This window comes from Delphinus delphis, chromosome 8 (assembly GCF_949987515.2).
Source record: "Delphinus delphis chromosome 8, mDelDel1.2, whole genome shotgun sequence".
NCBI lineage: Eukaryota > Metazoa > Chordata > Mammalia > Artiodactyla > Delphinidae > Delphinus > Delphinus delphis.
Window position 1 is genome coordinate 103,159,814 of NC_082690.1, and position 13,168 is coordinate 103,172,981.

Genomic DNA, 13,168 nt, shown 5'->3' on the forward strand with positions numbered 1-13,168 from the left:
GCAGTTTCAGACCTAAATAGGGCGGTCAGGCTGGGCCTTACTGTGACATCTGAATAAAAAAATTTTTTGAGACATTGGACATTTGAGCAAAAAATTGAAAAGAGGGAGGTGACAGGGAGGTATGGGTTAAGGGTGCTGGAGAATTGGTAAGCAGGGGAGGAACAGGCGATGGGGCACAGAGCCATGGGGACCACTCATGCAGGGCCTGGTAGGTCACTGAAGCCCTTGGGCTCTAACACGTAAAGATACGGGGAGTACCCACCCAGCAGACAGTGGAGGGCTTTTTTTTTTTTAATATTTATTTATTTAGGCTACACCCAGTCTTAGTTGCGGCATGTAGACTCAGTTGCAGCACGCAGACTCTTAGTTGCGGTGTGCGTGCGGCATCTTGTTCTCCGACCAGGGATCGAACCCAGGCCCTCTGCATTGCAAGCGTGGAGTCTTACCCACTGGACCACCAGGGAAGTCTCCAGTGGAGAGCTTTGAGCAGAGGCCAGACATGATGTGACCAGAGGTTAAAAGGTCCCTCCGCCTTGGGGAGGAGGAACAGGGAAACGGGTGGAGAGGCTACGGCAGCAATCTGGGTGAGTGGAGCCCCTGGCTCACCTGTCGAGTGGAGGTAAGTGTGGTACCTGCCTCTCAGGTTGCTGAGTGAAGGCACAGCAACTACTCCCTCCCCCCAGCCCCATTCACCAGGCCAGGCCTTGCAGAGACACGAAGCTGCTGGCACAGCCTTACTCTTGGGGATGCCAAGGCACAGGTCAGGTGGCCGTGGACGTGGTTGTTGGAATAGCTCAGGTTGTCATATCCTTAATCACTCCTAAGGTTCTGGAAAGGCCTGAGGATGTCACGTGCCCTGAGGAGGATGACAGGGGTATAACAGCTCACTGCGTCATCTGGAAGTTGAAGAGGATACCTCCTCTGTCTCCCACAAGAGGCAGCTGGGCTGAGACCTAGAATGAGGATGCTCCAACACTCTGACTTGCCATCTGAGGCGTTCTGCTGTGGCCTGCACGTTGTACACATGCACTGGGGACAGGATGGCCCTTGGATACTTAAGGCTTATAGACAGATAAGGGGTGGAGTACAGGAGCAGGCCAGGGTAGAACTGTCGTCTGTAGGCAGTTGCTGGTTCAGTGATTAGGATGTACATTCAAGCCTCCAGTTGTTTACTCATTAGTAGGACGAAAGCTACACTTGGGTATGCTGCCATCAAGTGCTGGTTGGTGACTCTGTCATATGCATGTGGTCCCCAAAATAAAACTTGCATCACAGATGTGTTTCAACAGAGAGAAAAACAGGATTCCTCTTATCAAAACTGTAAGTTGATTTTAAACCACCTCACATAAACATTACAGTTTAAAAGAATCAAATAGGAAATTCATCTAGAGCATTAAATATTTATATTATATTAAATATATATTATAATATATAAATATTATATATTATATATAAATATAAATAATATATAAAAATATATAAATATAAATATATAAAAATATTTATATTTATATTATTTATATATAAATATATAAATATAAATAATATATATAATATATAATATATATTATTATATATTAATATATAATAATATATATTTATATAAATATAAATAATATACATTTAAATATATATTTATATTAAATATTTATATATACAAATAAATAAATAAAATACTTAGATATACTTCTTGCTAATGCTTAATGATCAACAATTATACTTAAGCAGCGTCTTTTCCCCTGGCTTTTTGTTGTTCTTGTTGTTTCTGAGTAGCAAATAAAGTTTCTTTTATGATTATAAAGGTGATATCTGGACTGTCTGGATCAAAAAGGCTACACCTCTTAAAATTAAAACCATAAAGCCAAAATTTCCTCCCCAGACATTGGGTAAATTTGCCCTTTTAAAAGGCATCTAGAACTCTACCCTCAAGTTATAATCCACTTACTTAGCCCCAAGAAACTCTCCTTTCAAACGCCTGTTTCACAGCTGTTAGGATTTGGGTATTTTAATCTCATGATTATTTCCTGTGAATATATATATATATTCACAGTTATATATAACTACAGCTCTAGAGATCTTCTTTCCCAGTTTTCTTCCAAAGGTATTCCCCAAAGATTTTATTTCCTCAGGAGCACCCTTTCCACCTTTCCATGAGGCAAATGAAAATACTGTCATGAGGCCCCTACATCAGTCCTTAAAAGCCCCTCCACCTTCACTCCCCTACCCTTGACTTCTAGCTCCTGGCAATCATTATTCAAAAGTTCAATACAGTTACCCCCTGGTCTCCTAATGTTTCACCAAGCTATGAGGTTGTTTTTCAAATTGGTGTCCACTGCAATCCTACTCTAACCCCTGGGAAGCTATACTAAGAGCTTGGACAGGACAGGGCTTTAAAGCCTGACATTTAAGGATTTCCATGCCAGTAGTAGTAGTGAAGTAAAACAATCCAGAAGTGCTTATGGTAACAATTTTAAGTTTCCCTCAAAACTGCTCCAGAGTCAACAGCTGAACTGCAGCAATTTTAAAACTTTTGGGACTGTGACTCAGTGTGTACATATATCCATATAAGTATCTGAAACAAATGTTTCAACAAACACCACTTACCTGCTCTTCAAGGGGGCACCGGCAGCAATGTTTTCTGCTCTGTTCATTCTACTTAATTTTTGCTAATGCTACTAGGTTGAGCTATACGAAACTGATATCTTTGTTGTCAAAATGGTCAAATATGGGCAATTTCATACATTTCAACTTGTGACACTAAAATAATTTCACAATATACTTAATGGGCTGTATCCCATAGTGTGAGAAAACATTGTTTAGGGGGTTATTGTTATTTTAAATGTTAAAATGGGTTTGAAATTCGGGTTTGTTTTTCACTTAATATGGCATGGACAGCTTTCCACGCAGGTACTTCACCTTTCTCAAAGGCTTCATGGAACCCACCACACAGGGGTACCCCGGCTTAGGTAACTGATCCCTGGTGAAGGCACTTAGATTTTTTCCAATTTCTTGCTGTTCCAAACCATGCCAAAGTGAACTTCCTTGTCATAAAGGTCCACGTGCTGGTGCTAGAAATTCTGTAGCATAGACTCATGGAGGCAGGATGGCAACACATTGTGATCTTAGTTGTGTCTCAAAGGCTTTGAAGAGGAGTTCCGCTCACTTTCTTCCCTTGTGTGCGCTTGGTGGAGAGCAAATGGTGCTGATGGAAGGGGCCCAGCCAGGCACCCGCTTCTGTCCAGCCCTCATCTGTCTACAACCTTCTTCTGCAAGATGGGGAGCTCCAGCTCACTCCAGACCTCTCCCTCTCTAGACAAACACCATGGAGGGACCCAGAAAAACACTGCCCTTTCCTGTTGACCAGACCCGAGTTTAAATTGTTGCCCAAGCTCTTTAAACTCTGGGGACTCCACTATCACATCTACAAAAAGGAAATAAACCTCTCAGGGTTGCGGGGAGGATAAAGTAGAAAACGTGAATGCTTTACAAAATGACACAGAAGTTAGCCATTATCTTCATCTGATGCCTCACTGTTCTTTCCCAAGCATTAGAAAGAGCCCACTCTGCTGCCTACTCACATTTACCCTGTGGTGGCCTAGGGGAAGGGCTCAAGAAAAGACAATAAGGCTCACCCTTCTGTGTTTACAATCTGTCTAGTCCTCGGCCTCGGCTTCCTCACTTTTTCTGGACTTGAGCGCTAAGGTTAAGAACCAAACGCTTGCAGTCATTCATTCAACCACAAATATTTACTGAGCACCTACTGTATGTCAGTCACTATGTCAATCACGCTAAGCACCATGTGAGCTTCAATTTTCTTATCGGCAAAATGAAAATTATGCTTCTCAATAACGAAACAATGAGCATCTTGGGCGGGACAATTCTTTGTGCAAGTCTTTCCCCTGACCTCTAAACGACAGGGACTCTACCTTGTAATCGGTACAATCCAATGACGCCTCCACACATTTCCAAAGGGGCCCTAAAGGCCATTTTCACCCTGGGTGGAGAATCCCCGGGCTACCCTCTACGATTTCAGGAGCCAGGAAAAGTAGGGAAGCCCTGTAACTGGTAGATTTGGGATGATGTCGAGTCCCAAGATGAGCAGGATATGGACCATGCTTCCGGGGAACTGAGCCTCACAGTGGCCGCAGGGTGACGTCAACATCCTTGGGGCTCTTGGTTCTGGCTCCTAAGTCAGAACTCCTACTCCCTATATGCAGCCAAGATACAACCCAGGAATTTCAGGTTTCCGTTCCCAGCCGAGCCTGGGATCCTGGAAAGGAAAGAATGGCGATGCTCTAGTCACCCAAGCCCTCGGGATGCTAAGGGTTAACGCAGGTGGCCGCGCAGAATCCGCCAGCGCCGCTAGAGGGACCTTCCGTCGCAGCAAAGCCAGGCAGCTTCACAGTCACGTGGGAACGAGGGCGGGACTAAGCGCGGAGCCCACCAATAGGCTTGCTGTCTGTGGGCGTGATAGCCAATAGGAGCAGGGAAAGGGGTCCCGGGATTACGAAGAAACGGCGGCCGGTAAGGGGCTACTGGGACATGGGGCTTCTGACCATTCTGAAGAAGATGAAGCAGAAAGAGCGGGAGCTGCGACTGCTCATGCTGTATCCTCCCCGATGCCGGAGCCGCGAGGGTAGCAGGGGGCCCCCGCCGGGTGGGCGGTGCCAGGCGCCCCCTACCGGCTGCGGGATGTGCTGCCGGCCGGCCCATACCAACTGCCCTTTGTGCGTCACGCTCGTGGGCCCTACCAAAGCTTTTGGCGGGTGGCCGGGAGGAGGCCGTACCACCGGCTCGGGGCGCGGGGGGGTCGGGAGGCTTCGTTCCTAAGGCCAAAGGTGTGGGCGTAAAGGCGCAGCGGCCGGACCAGATGTCCCAGTGTAGGGGGAGGTGGGGCCCGGAGGTGACTCGAACGTTACCACCCGTCGGTCTGGCCCGAGCGTGGGGCCGCTGTCCTCTCGGGCCCTGGGCGCCTCCTCTCCCTGTCGGAAGGTGCCCGGCCTCGGCCCCGCCCTCAAGGTCGGAATCCCGGGGGCGTGTGGGCCCCGCCCTTCACTCCTGGGAGAAGTGGGTGTGCAGTCCGCGGGTTGTTCAGCCCGTGGGTCCAACCGTGCGTCTCCTTACTGCTTCACGGCCAGTCGGTGTCCCAGCGGCTGACGGCTTGCAGGCCCGAGGGCCCCGCTGACCTTCTGAGTCTCGTTAGCAGTCATCTGCACTCGTTCGCCCTCCTCTGTGCCAGGCCCGGGGGCACCCCTAGAAGAGAGAAGACATTTCTGTGCGCAGATAACTTAAAATGTACATCATGTCTGTTTTGAAGAACTCTGAGAAAGGCACAGAGAATTCACTCATGCAGTAAACATTTATTGAGCGCCTACTGTGTGCTAGGCACTGTCCTGGGGGCTGGGGTAAAACAGCAAAACAAAAAACCCGAACTTCACGGACATTCTAAGTAATGCTGAGGGGAGAAAGACCTTAACAAAATGAGTAAAATGCATAGCATGAACGGAGAATAATGCAGCTTAAATAAGGTGGTCAAAGAAGGCCACACTGAGAAAATAACAGTTGAATAAAGACGGGGAGGTGAGGGATGAACCATGTAGATACCTGGGGAAAATTATTTAAACAAAGGGAGCAGCAAGTGTAAGGGTCTCCAAGGAGGAACTTAGCTGGTGTGTTCAAAGGACTGTCAAGGAGGTCAGATGGAAGAGCCACCTCACGTGGGACCTTTTGGTTCTGGACTTTTCCTTGTTTTTCTTCTTTTAATTTATTTAATTTTCATTTTATATTGGAGTATAGTTGATTTACAATATTGTGTTTGTTGCAGGTGTACAGCAGAGTGACTCAGTTATACGTTTACATATGTCCATTCTTTTTCAGATTCTTTTCCCATAAAGGTTATTACAGAATACTGAGTAGTGTTCCCTGTGCCATACAGTCGGGGACTTTTCCTTAAATGAGAAGTGCAGAGAGGAGGTGAGATCTGAGACTAGTTAGGCCACTGCAAGTAACACAGGTGAGATACTATGGGAGCTTGGATCACGATGGAAGCAGTGAGGTAATGGAAGTTGAGGGACGTCTTGATAGTAGGCCAGTAGGAATTGCTGCTGGATTGGACATGAGTGTGAGAAGGAGTGTAAAGTCAAGTGTGACTCCTAGGTTTCTGGCCTGAGCAATTAGAAGAATGAGGAGCCACTTGCTGAGAGGTAGAAGGGTGTGGGGAACACATTCCGGGGGGAGGATGAGAGCTCAGCTTGCGCCATGTGAGATGCCTCTGAGACAACCTAGAAACATCATCTAGGCAGCTGGATATAGGGACCAACGTCCAGGGGAGCAGCTGGGTGGGACGTGTGAATTTGGGAGTCATCAGCATAAAGATGGTATTTGAAGCCGTGATCCTGGATGAGATCACTGAGGGAGGGAGTGTGGACAGGGAAGAGAACCTAGGCTGCTCAGATCTAGAGGTCAGGGAGATGAGGAGGAAGGACCAGGTAGGCCAGGGGAGACCCAGGCAAGGGTGTGGCCCGGAGTGGGGGGCGGGGCTGGGCTCTGTCAGCGCTGCTCATTGAGCAGGGGGAAGAAGGCTGAGGACTGCCCAGCCAGCTGAGAACAACATGGCGTCTCTAAGGACTGACCTTGGCCAGAGCAGTTTCGGGGAAGCAGTGGGAGCAAAAGTCTAACGGTTTCCAGAAAGAGAAGGAGGATAGAAATTGGAGAGGGTGAGTATGGACAACAGTTCTGAGATTTGCTATAAAGGGAAGGAAATAAAGGAAAAAGTCAGGGGGAGAGGGATCAAGAGAGGGTGTTCGGGCTTCCCTGGTGGCGCAGTGGTTGAGAGTCCGCCTGCCGATGCAGGGGACACGGGTTTGTACCCCGGTCCGGGAAGATCCCACATGCCGCGCAAAAAAAAAAAAAAAAAAGAGAGAGGGTGTTGTTTGCTTCTTGTCAGCTGACGGGAAGCATCCAGTGGAGAAGGAAGCATGGATGCTGGAGCTGCGGCGGGTGAGGGGGGACGATCAGCCGCCAATTATCAGGGACTACGGTGGGGTCTCCGGAGAGGTCCTCCCGCCCGCTCCCAGCTGCAGGCCCCCTTAAGTGTTCGAAGGAAAGAGGAGGGTGGTTCTCTCCTGCTGCTGAACTTACCCATTTGTGTGCATGCTCAGCAGCAAAGAGTTTGGAATATTCGAAAAGCAGAAAAGGCAAGGGTGGCCGCCCCCACATACTTTGTTTTGTTATTCCCTCTGCCTAGAATGCTCTTCCCCCAGTCCTTCAAAAAGCTGGCTTCTTGCAGTTTGGGCCTCAGCTCGAGACGGTCAGAGAGGCCTTCCCTGGTGCTGAGCTAAAGGAGGCTCCTCGATGGCCCTCTCCGAAAGCCTCTTCACTGCGCTGACACTCACCGGGATCTGACAGCGCCTTCCTTCTCACTTGTGTGCCCCGTGCCACTGTCCCGCCCTAGACTGTAAGCTGCACAAGGTGGGGACTGTGGCTCCAGGCCGCCCGCAGCACCAGAGGTGTTCTGGCTCAGAGCAGGCCGCCAGTATATGTCGTGGGATGAATTAAGGAGCCTCTGGTCAGAAGATGATAAGGTATTTCTTGACACTTTCACATGTATCGTGTGGGTCTGGCATGTATTCAACTTATTTTGATATGTGGTGGGAAATGATTTGTCCCCCAAGAGAGGGGCACTGTGACGATGTCACCAGGCTGCAGAGCATGGGGACTTCTCCTTAACCTGGCACACCCCAGTGGCCTGGACAATGCTGGCAAAACAACCATCCTCAAGAAGTTCAATGGGGAAGACATCGACACCATCTCCCCGACGCTGGGCTTCAACATCAAGACCCTGGAGCACCGAGGGTGAGCGGGGTCCCCGAGGGGGGGCCCGCCCAGAGCAGGGCAGGGAGGGCAGGCGAGGGGCCAGGCTGACCTCCAGCCACCCCCTCCCTGTCCAGATTCAAGCTGAACATCTGGGATGTGGGCGGCCAGAAGTCCCTGCGGTCCTACTGGCGGAACTACTTTGAGAGCACCGACGGCCTCATCTGGGTGGTGGACAGCGCCGACCGCCAGCGCATGCAGGACTGCCAGCGGGAGCTCCAGAACCTGTTGGTGGAGGAGGTGGGCAGGAGGCCTGGCTGAGCAGGGGAAGCGGGGCTTTCCCCCGTGTCCGGGCCCCAATACTTTGTGCGCATATGTGGATGTGTGCACGCCTTCCTCAGCAGATTCCCTGAGGGGGTCGTGAACCCAGAGGGACACCTCAGGTGGGGTCTGTTCCTTCACTGAGCCCTCACCACGTGTCCAGCACCCTTGTGGAGGCAGAGACAACCTGTACACCTGGTCTAGGGAGGCCCACAGTGCCTTGAGCAGGACACTCTGTGGATGGAGACATTAGTTTACATCCCTACGATGTCACTGCTTCACCACCCTGAGCTTCAGTTTCTGCACCTTGAATTGGGCTTCAGGGAGGATGACTTGAGGCCAGTGTGTGAAGCTTTGGGAAGCAGTGGAACCTGGCTCAGCAGTCGGACTCTTCGCTGTGTGACCTCAGGCAAGGCACTTAACTTCTCTGAATCTCCACTGCCTCATCTCTCAGATGGGCATTATAATTATGGCGATCTTAAAATTTATTGTCTGGGCCAAAATGCTCTTCTTTAAATAAAATTTTAGATCTACAGAAAAGTTACAATGATAGTAAAAAGATACCCCATATACCTTTCACCTCGCTTCTCTTAATGTGAACATCTTACAGAACTGCCATACAAATGGCAAAACTAAGAACTTAACATTGGTAAGTTACTATTAACTGAACTCCAGGTTTTATTTGGATTTCACCAGTTTTTCCACTAATGTCCTTTCTCTGTTCCAGGGTTTGAGCCAGGTTACTACACTTCATTTAGTTGAAAACCAGGACACTTTTGAGAGTAAAAGAGAGCTGTTAATAATTATGGAGGGACAACTGGCATAAACAGGGGTGTCGAGCAGGTCCAGTGAGACCCTGGCTGTTGAATGCTCAGCCCTGGGCTGGCATGTCATGGCCCTTTTTAAGGGCCAGATCCACCATCCACATGGAGGAACTCCCAGTCACAAACACATATATGGAAATAACTGGAATCACAGGCAGAGAGTGAGGCCTGTCAGGGTAGTGGGACAGTTAGAGGGCTACATGAACTTGGAAGAGGGAAAGGTCATTTCCAACAGAAATAGCCTGTTCCATAGCCTCTGGGACAGTCGCATTCCTTGTGCATGTCAGGTCATCAGATCGGAGCAGTCTAGAACTGGGGAGCATCTTACCCATCACCCCCTCCCCATTTATGGAAGAGGAATGTGAGGCATGGAGGAGAGAAGTGCCCACTGGGCTGGTGATTGGGCTGGAACCAGGGTCTCAGCCCAGCCCAGGGCTCCCTCCACCCCATAAATGGCTGGGCACGAAGGCCGTCTCCACACTACCCACCCCGCTTGTGCCTTCGCAACTACCGCGGGACCTTGCCCTGAGCTTCCAGGTTGATCTCTGACCCCAGGTGCTCTGGGTGATTCGTGCAGGGGCCAGGCTGCCCTCTGAGCCTGCACCCCCTTGACCCCCTCTGTTTCTCTTCCCCAGCGCCTGGCTGGAGCGACCCTCCTCATCTTTGCCAACAAGCAGGACCTGCCCGGAGCACTGTCCTCTAATGATATCCGTGAGGTGAGTCCAGGCCTTGACGCAGGCTCACGGAGGAAAAGGGGCACGCATTTCTTTGTTAATTTATTTAAAAAACATTTATTAGCCCCTCCTGTGTGGCTGGACCTATTTGGGATACTGGAGATTCAGTGATTAATAGGATATAGTTGTGCCCCACAACCTGGGGGAAGGCAGACCTGCAAATAGATTATTCCACAGGATAACAGTAGCCAACAAGCAGTGGGTGCTTTCTATGTGCCAGGCCCTTTGCATAGGTTAACTCATTCAATTCTCAAAGCAACCTCATGAGGTAGGAACTCTTATAATCATTCTACAGATGGTGAAGCAGGCTTAGAGAGGTTAGGTAACTCACCCAAGGTCACACAGCCAGTAAGCAGAGAAGCCAGGATTTAAACACAGGCCTGTGTAACCCCAGGTTGCATCTTAACTCCTATTCTAGGGCTTGAACACCAGAATGAGAAAGAGTGGGGTTAGAATCTAGGTTCTGCCACTTACTAGCTGTGTGACCTTACACAGGTTGCTTAACCTTTCTGAGGTTTCCTCCTCAGTAAAATGGCCAACACATCCCTGGCTTATGGGGCTGTTGTAGGGCCCATAGCACAATGTCGGAAGCCCTTGTTGCCATCTCATTACTAAGGGATAGTACTGGCGTGGCGGTGTACAGAGAGCCTGGGTGCCCTGGGGCCCTGACATCTTCACCAGGGGTCAAGGGAGGCTTCCCAAAGCAGGCCCTTGAGGGAGGCATGCATTTCCCCTGGGCCAGCAGAGGGCAGGGGCTGAGGGTGGGCAGGGCCTGTGGTTACTGGGGCCCACCATCACCTTCTACCCTCCCAGGCCCTGGAGCTGGACTCCATCCGTAGCCACCACTGGTGCATCCAGGGCTGCAGCGCTGTCACTGGGGAAAACCTGCTGCCCGGCATCGACTGGCTCCTGGATGACATCTCCAGCCGCATCTTCATGGCTGACTGAGGCGCTCCCAGCAGGCCCTCACCAGGCACCATCCGTGGGGGGATGGGAGTCAGCCAGGCCAGCTAACACCCCCTGCCCACCCTGTAACCTGCTGCTACTGCTGCTGACTGCTGCGCTGTGGCCAGCCAGTTCCCATGGCAGGAGGGCTGCTGCCCTGGCTGTCACCCTGGCTCCTGACCCGGCCTGCTTGCAGCTGCTGTACCAAGAGGAGAGGGCTGGGGCTGGGAGGGCCTGCCTCTGCTGCTACCGAGGCTGTGAGCCTTGCCATTCGCTCAGCTGTGAGAATAAATTGTTCCTCGCTCCCATTCCTGGCTGAGTCATTTGTTGATTCAACAGCTCTAGAGACTGCCTAGAACCCACAGTCCAGTGGGGGACAGAAAGGGACAGATGATTTCAGTCAGAGGGTTAACTGTCGCTGTGTCAAAGGGATGGCAAAGAATTATAGAAGCACAGGACAGCGCTGTGTAATTGCATTTGGAAGGGTCCAGGTGGACTTCCCAGAGGTGGTGACATGAAAGCTGAGAGTTGGGACTTCCCTGGGTGGCGCAGTGGTTAAGACTCCACGCTCCCAATGCAGGGGGCCTGGGTTCTATCCCTGGTCCAGGAACTAGATCCCACGTGCATGCTGCAACTAAGGAGCCTGTGAGCCGCAACTAAGGAGACTGCCTGCTGCAACTAAGGAGCCCCCCGGTTGCAACTAAGACATGATGCAACTAAATTAATTAATTAATTTTTTAAAAAAGCTGAGAGTGAAGGATGAGTAGAAGTTTTCTGGTGAGAGGATGGGAGGAAAGTTTACTAGAGCAACTGCTACCATCAGGGGGTATGAATTAGAAAAAGGAATGCACCGCCACATCAGGGCTCGCAGCTTATTGACTGGAACATGGGCTGAATTTCAGCTCCCAACTTCCCACTGCAGCCAGGAACCCATGTGCAGTAGACAACCTGCACAGCCCTGTGAGGCAGCATTGGTTCAAGTAGAGATAATTACAGGAAGAAAAAAAGAAAGCAGAGCAAGGGCTCTTGGGAAGCACAGAGGGGTAAGGTCTCCGGTGAAGGATGTGGACATCAAGCCAGGTTAGCTCACCAAGAGCGGAGCTGGGAAGGGGCCTTCCCTGAAGGCTAAAGGGCACTCTCTGAAGCTGGGAAAGAATGGGAACTGGTGCGGGGCGGGGATGCCAGGGCCTCCATCCAGGTGGCAAGATAGACGGATGTTTTCACAGGGCCCTCTGCTGTGGTCCTACCAGCGGGGCCTTACTCTGTAGGGTTCGGTTTGAAGCAGTCTCACTTGCCGTCACATTGAAGAACAGCCCCAAGCAGGACAGACTCTTAGTGTCCCCATCTGTATAAGAACTGAGCCTCCAGAAGTTTACGGGACTTACTCAAAGCCACCCAGCTAGGAAGCAGGGGAGCTGGGATTTGGACCCAGCATGCTTAGCCACTACACCCTACTAACCTGTTTTCTTTTTCTTTTTTTTTTTTAATTCGGGTATAGTTGCTTTTCAATGTTGTGTTAGTTTCTGCTGTACAGCAAAGTGAGTCAGCTATATGTATACACATATCCCCTCTTTCTTGGATTTCCTTCCCATGTAGGTCACAGAGCATTGAGGAGAGTTCCCTGTGCTATACAGCAGGTTCTCAGTAGTTAATCTATTTTATACATATTAGTGTATATATGTCAGTCGCAATCTTCCAATTCATCCCCACCCTTTTCCCCCTTGTGTCCATACGTTTGTTCTCTATGTCTGGGTCTCTATTTCTGCCTTGCAAACTGGTTCATCTGTACCATTTCTCTAGATTCCACATATATGCGTTAATATATGATACTTGTTTTTCTCTTTCTGACTTACTTCACTCTGTATGACAGTCTTGAGGTCCATCCATGTCTCTACAAATGACTCAATTTCATTCCTTTTTATGGCTGAGTAATAGTCCATTGTATTCTGGCTTTGTTTCTCTGCTTGAAATTCAAGTGCCAGATAGAGGGAACCTAATGTGTTTATGAGGGAAGGTCAGTTTTCCCAAGGGAAAGGCGAGGAAGAGATACTGACTTACTCGTAGACTGCCACTGGGATCCCTCGTGGAAGAAGGGAAATGGATGTTGGGTGGACAACCTTAGAACATAAACTGTCCTTCAGTGTAGAAATGTAGAACCTCTTGCCCTGTCCTCTGTGCAAGACTGGCACTGTGGTCCCCAAGGTTCCATCCCTGCGGTGAGTGGACACCCAGTCTCCAGAGCCAAACCCTGGCTCTGCCACTCACTGATTGACGCTGAGCAAGTTGCTTAACCTGTCAGTGCCTCAGTTTCCCCATTTGGGTTAAAGATAGTGTCACCTACCTCCTAGGGTTGGGAGGAGGACCAAATGGGTGGGTTCCTTGTGTGTCATAAGCACTGTATGTCAGCTATAATTATCATTATTTGAACCAGTAGGATCCAATCAATGTGAACTCAGCCATCCACTGATCTGGGTTGACTCACTCATCTGGGCAAGGGAAGGGAGGGAATGATGGGCAAGAAGGGAACTTGGA

At 49.8% G+C, this 13,168-nt stretch overlaps 1 protein-coding gene across 1 annotated transcript; it reads left to right on the top strand.

The window, feature by feature from the left end:
- The first annotated feature begins 4,492 nt into the window (after positions 1 to 4,492).
- ARL2 (ARF like GTPase 2) lies at positions 4,493 to 10,938 on the top strand. Its single transcript, XM_060017501.1, has 5 exons — positions 4,493 to 4,607; positions 7,744 to 7,854; positions 7,950 to 8,112; positions 9,593 to 9,673; positions 10,505 to 10,938. Exons 1-5 carry the CDS (start codon positions 4,543 to 4,545, stop codon positions 10,637 to 10,639), a joined length of 555 nt encoding a protein of 184 aa, XP_059873484.1. The 5' UTR covers positions 4,493 to 4,542; the 3' UTR covers positions 10,640 to 10,938.
- Positions 10,939 to 13,168: the final 2,230 nt, after the last annotated feature.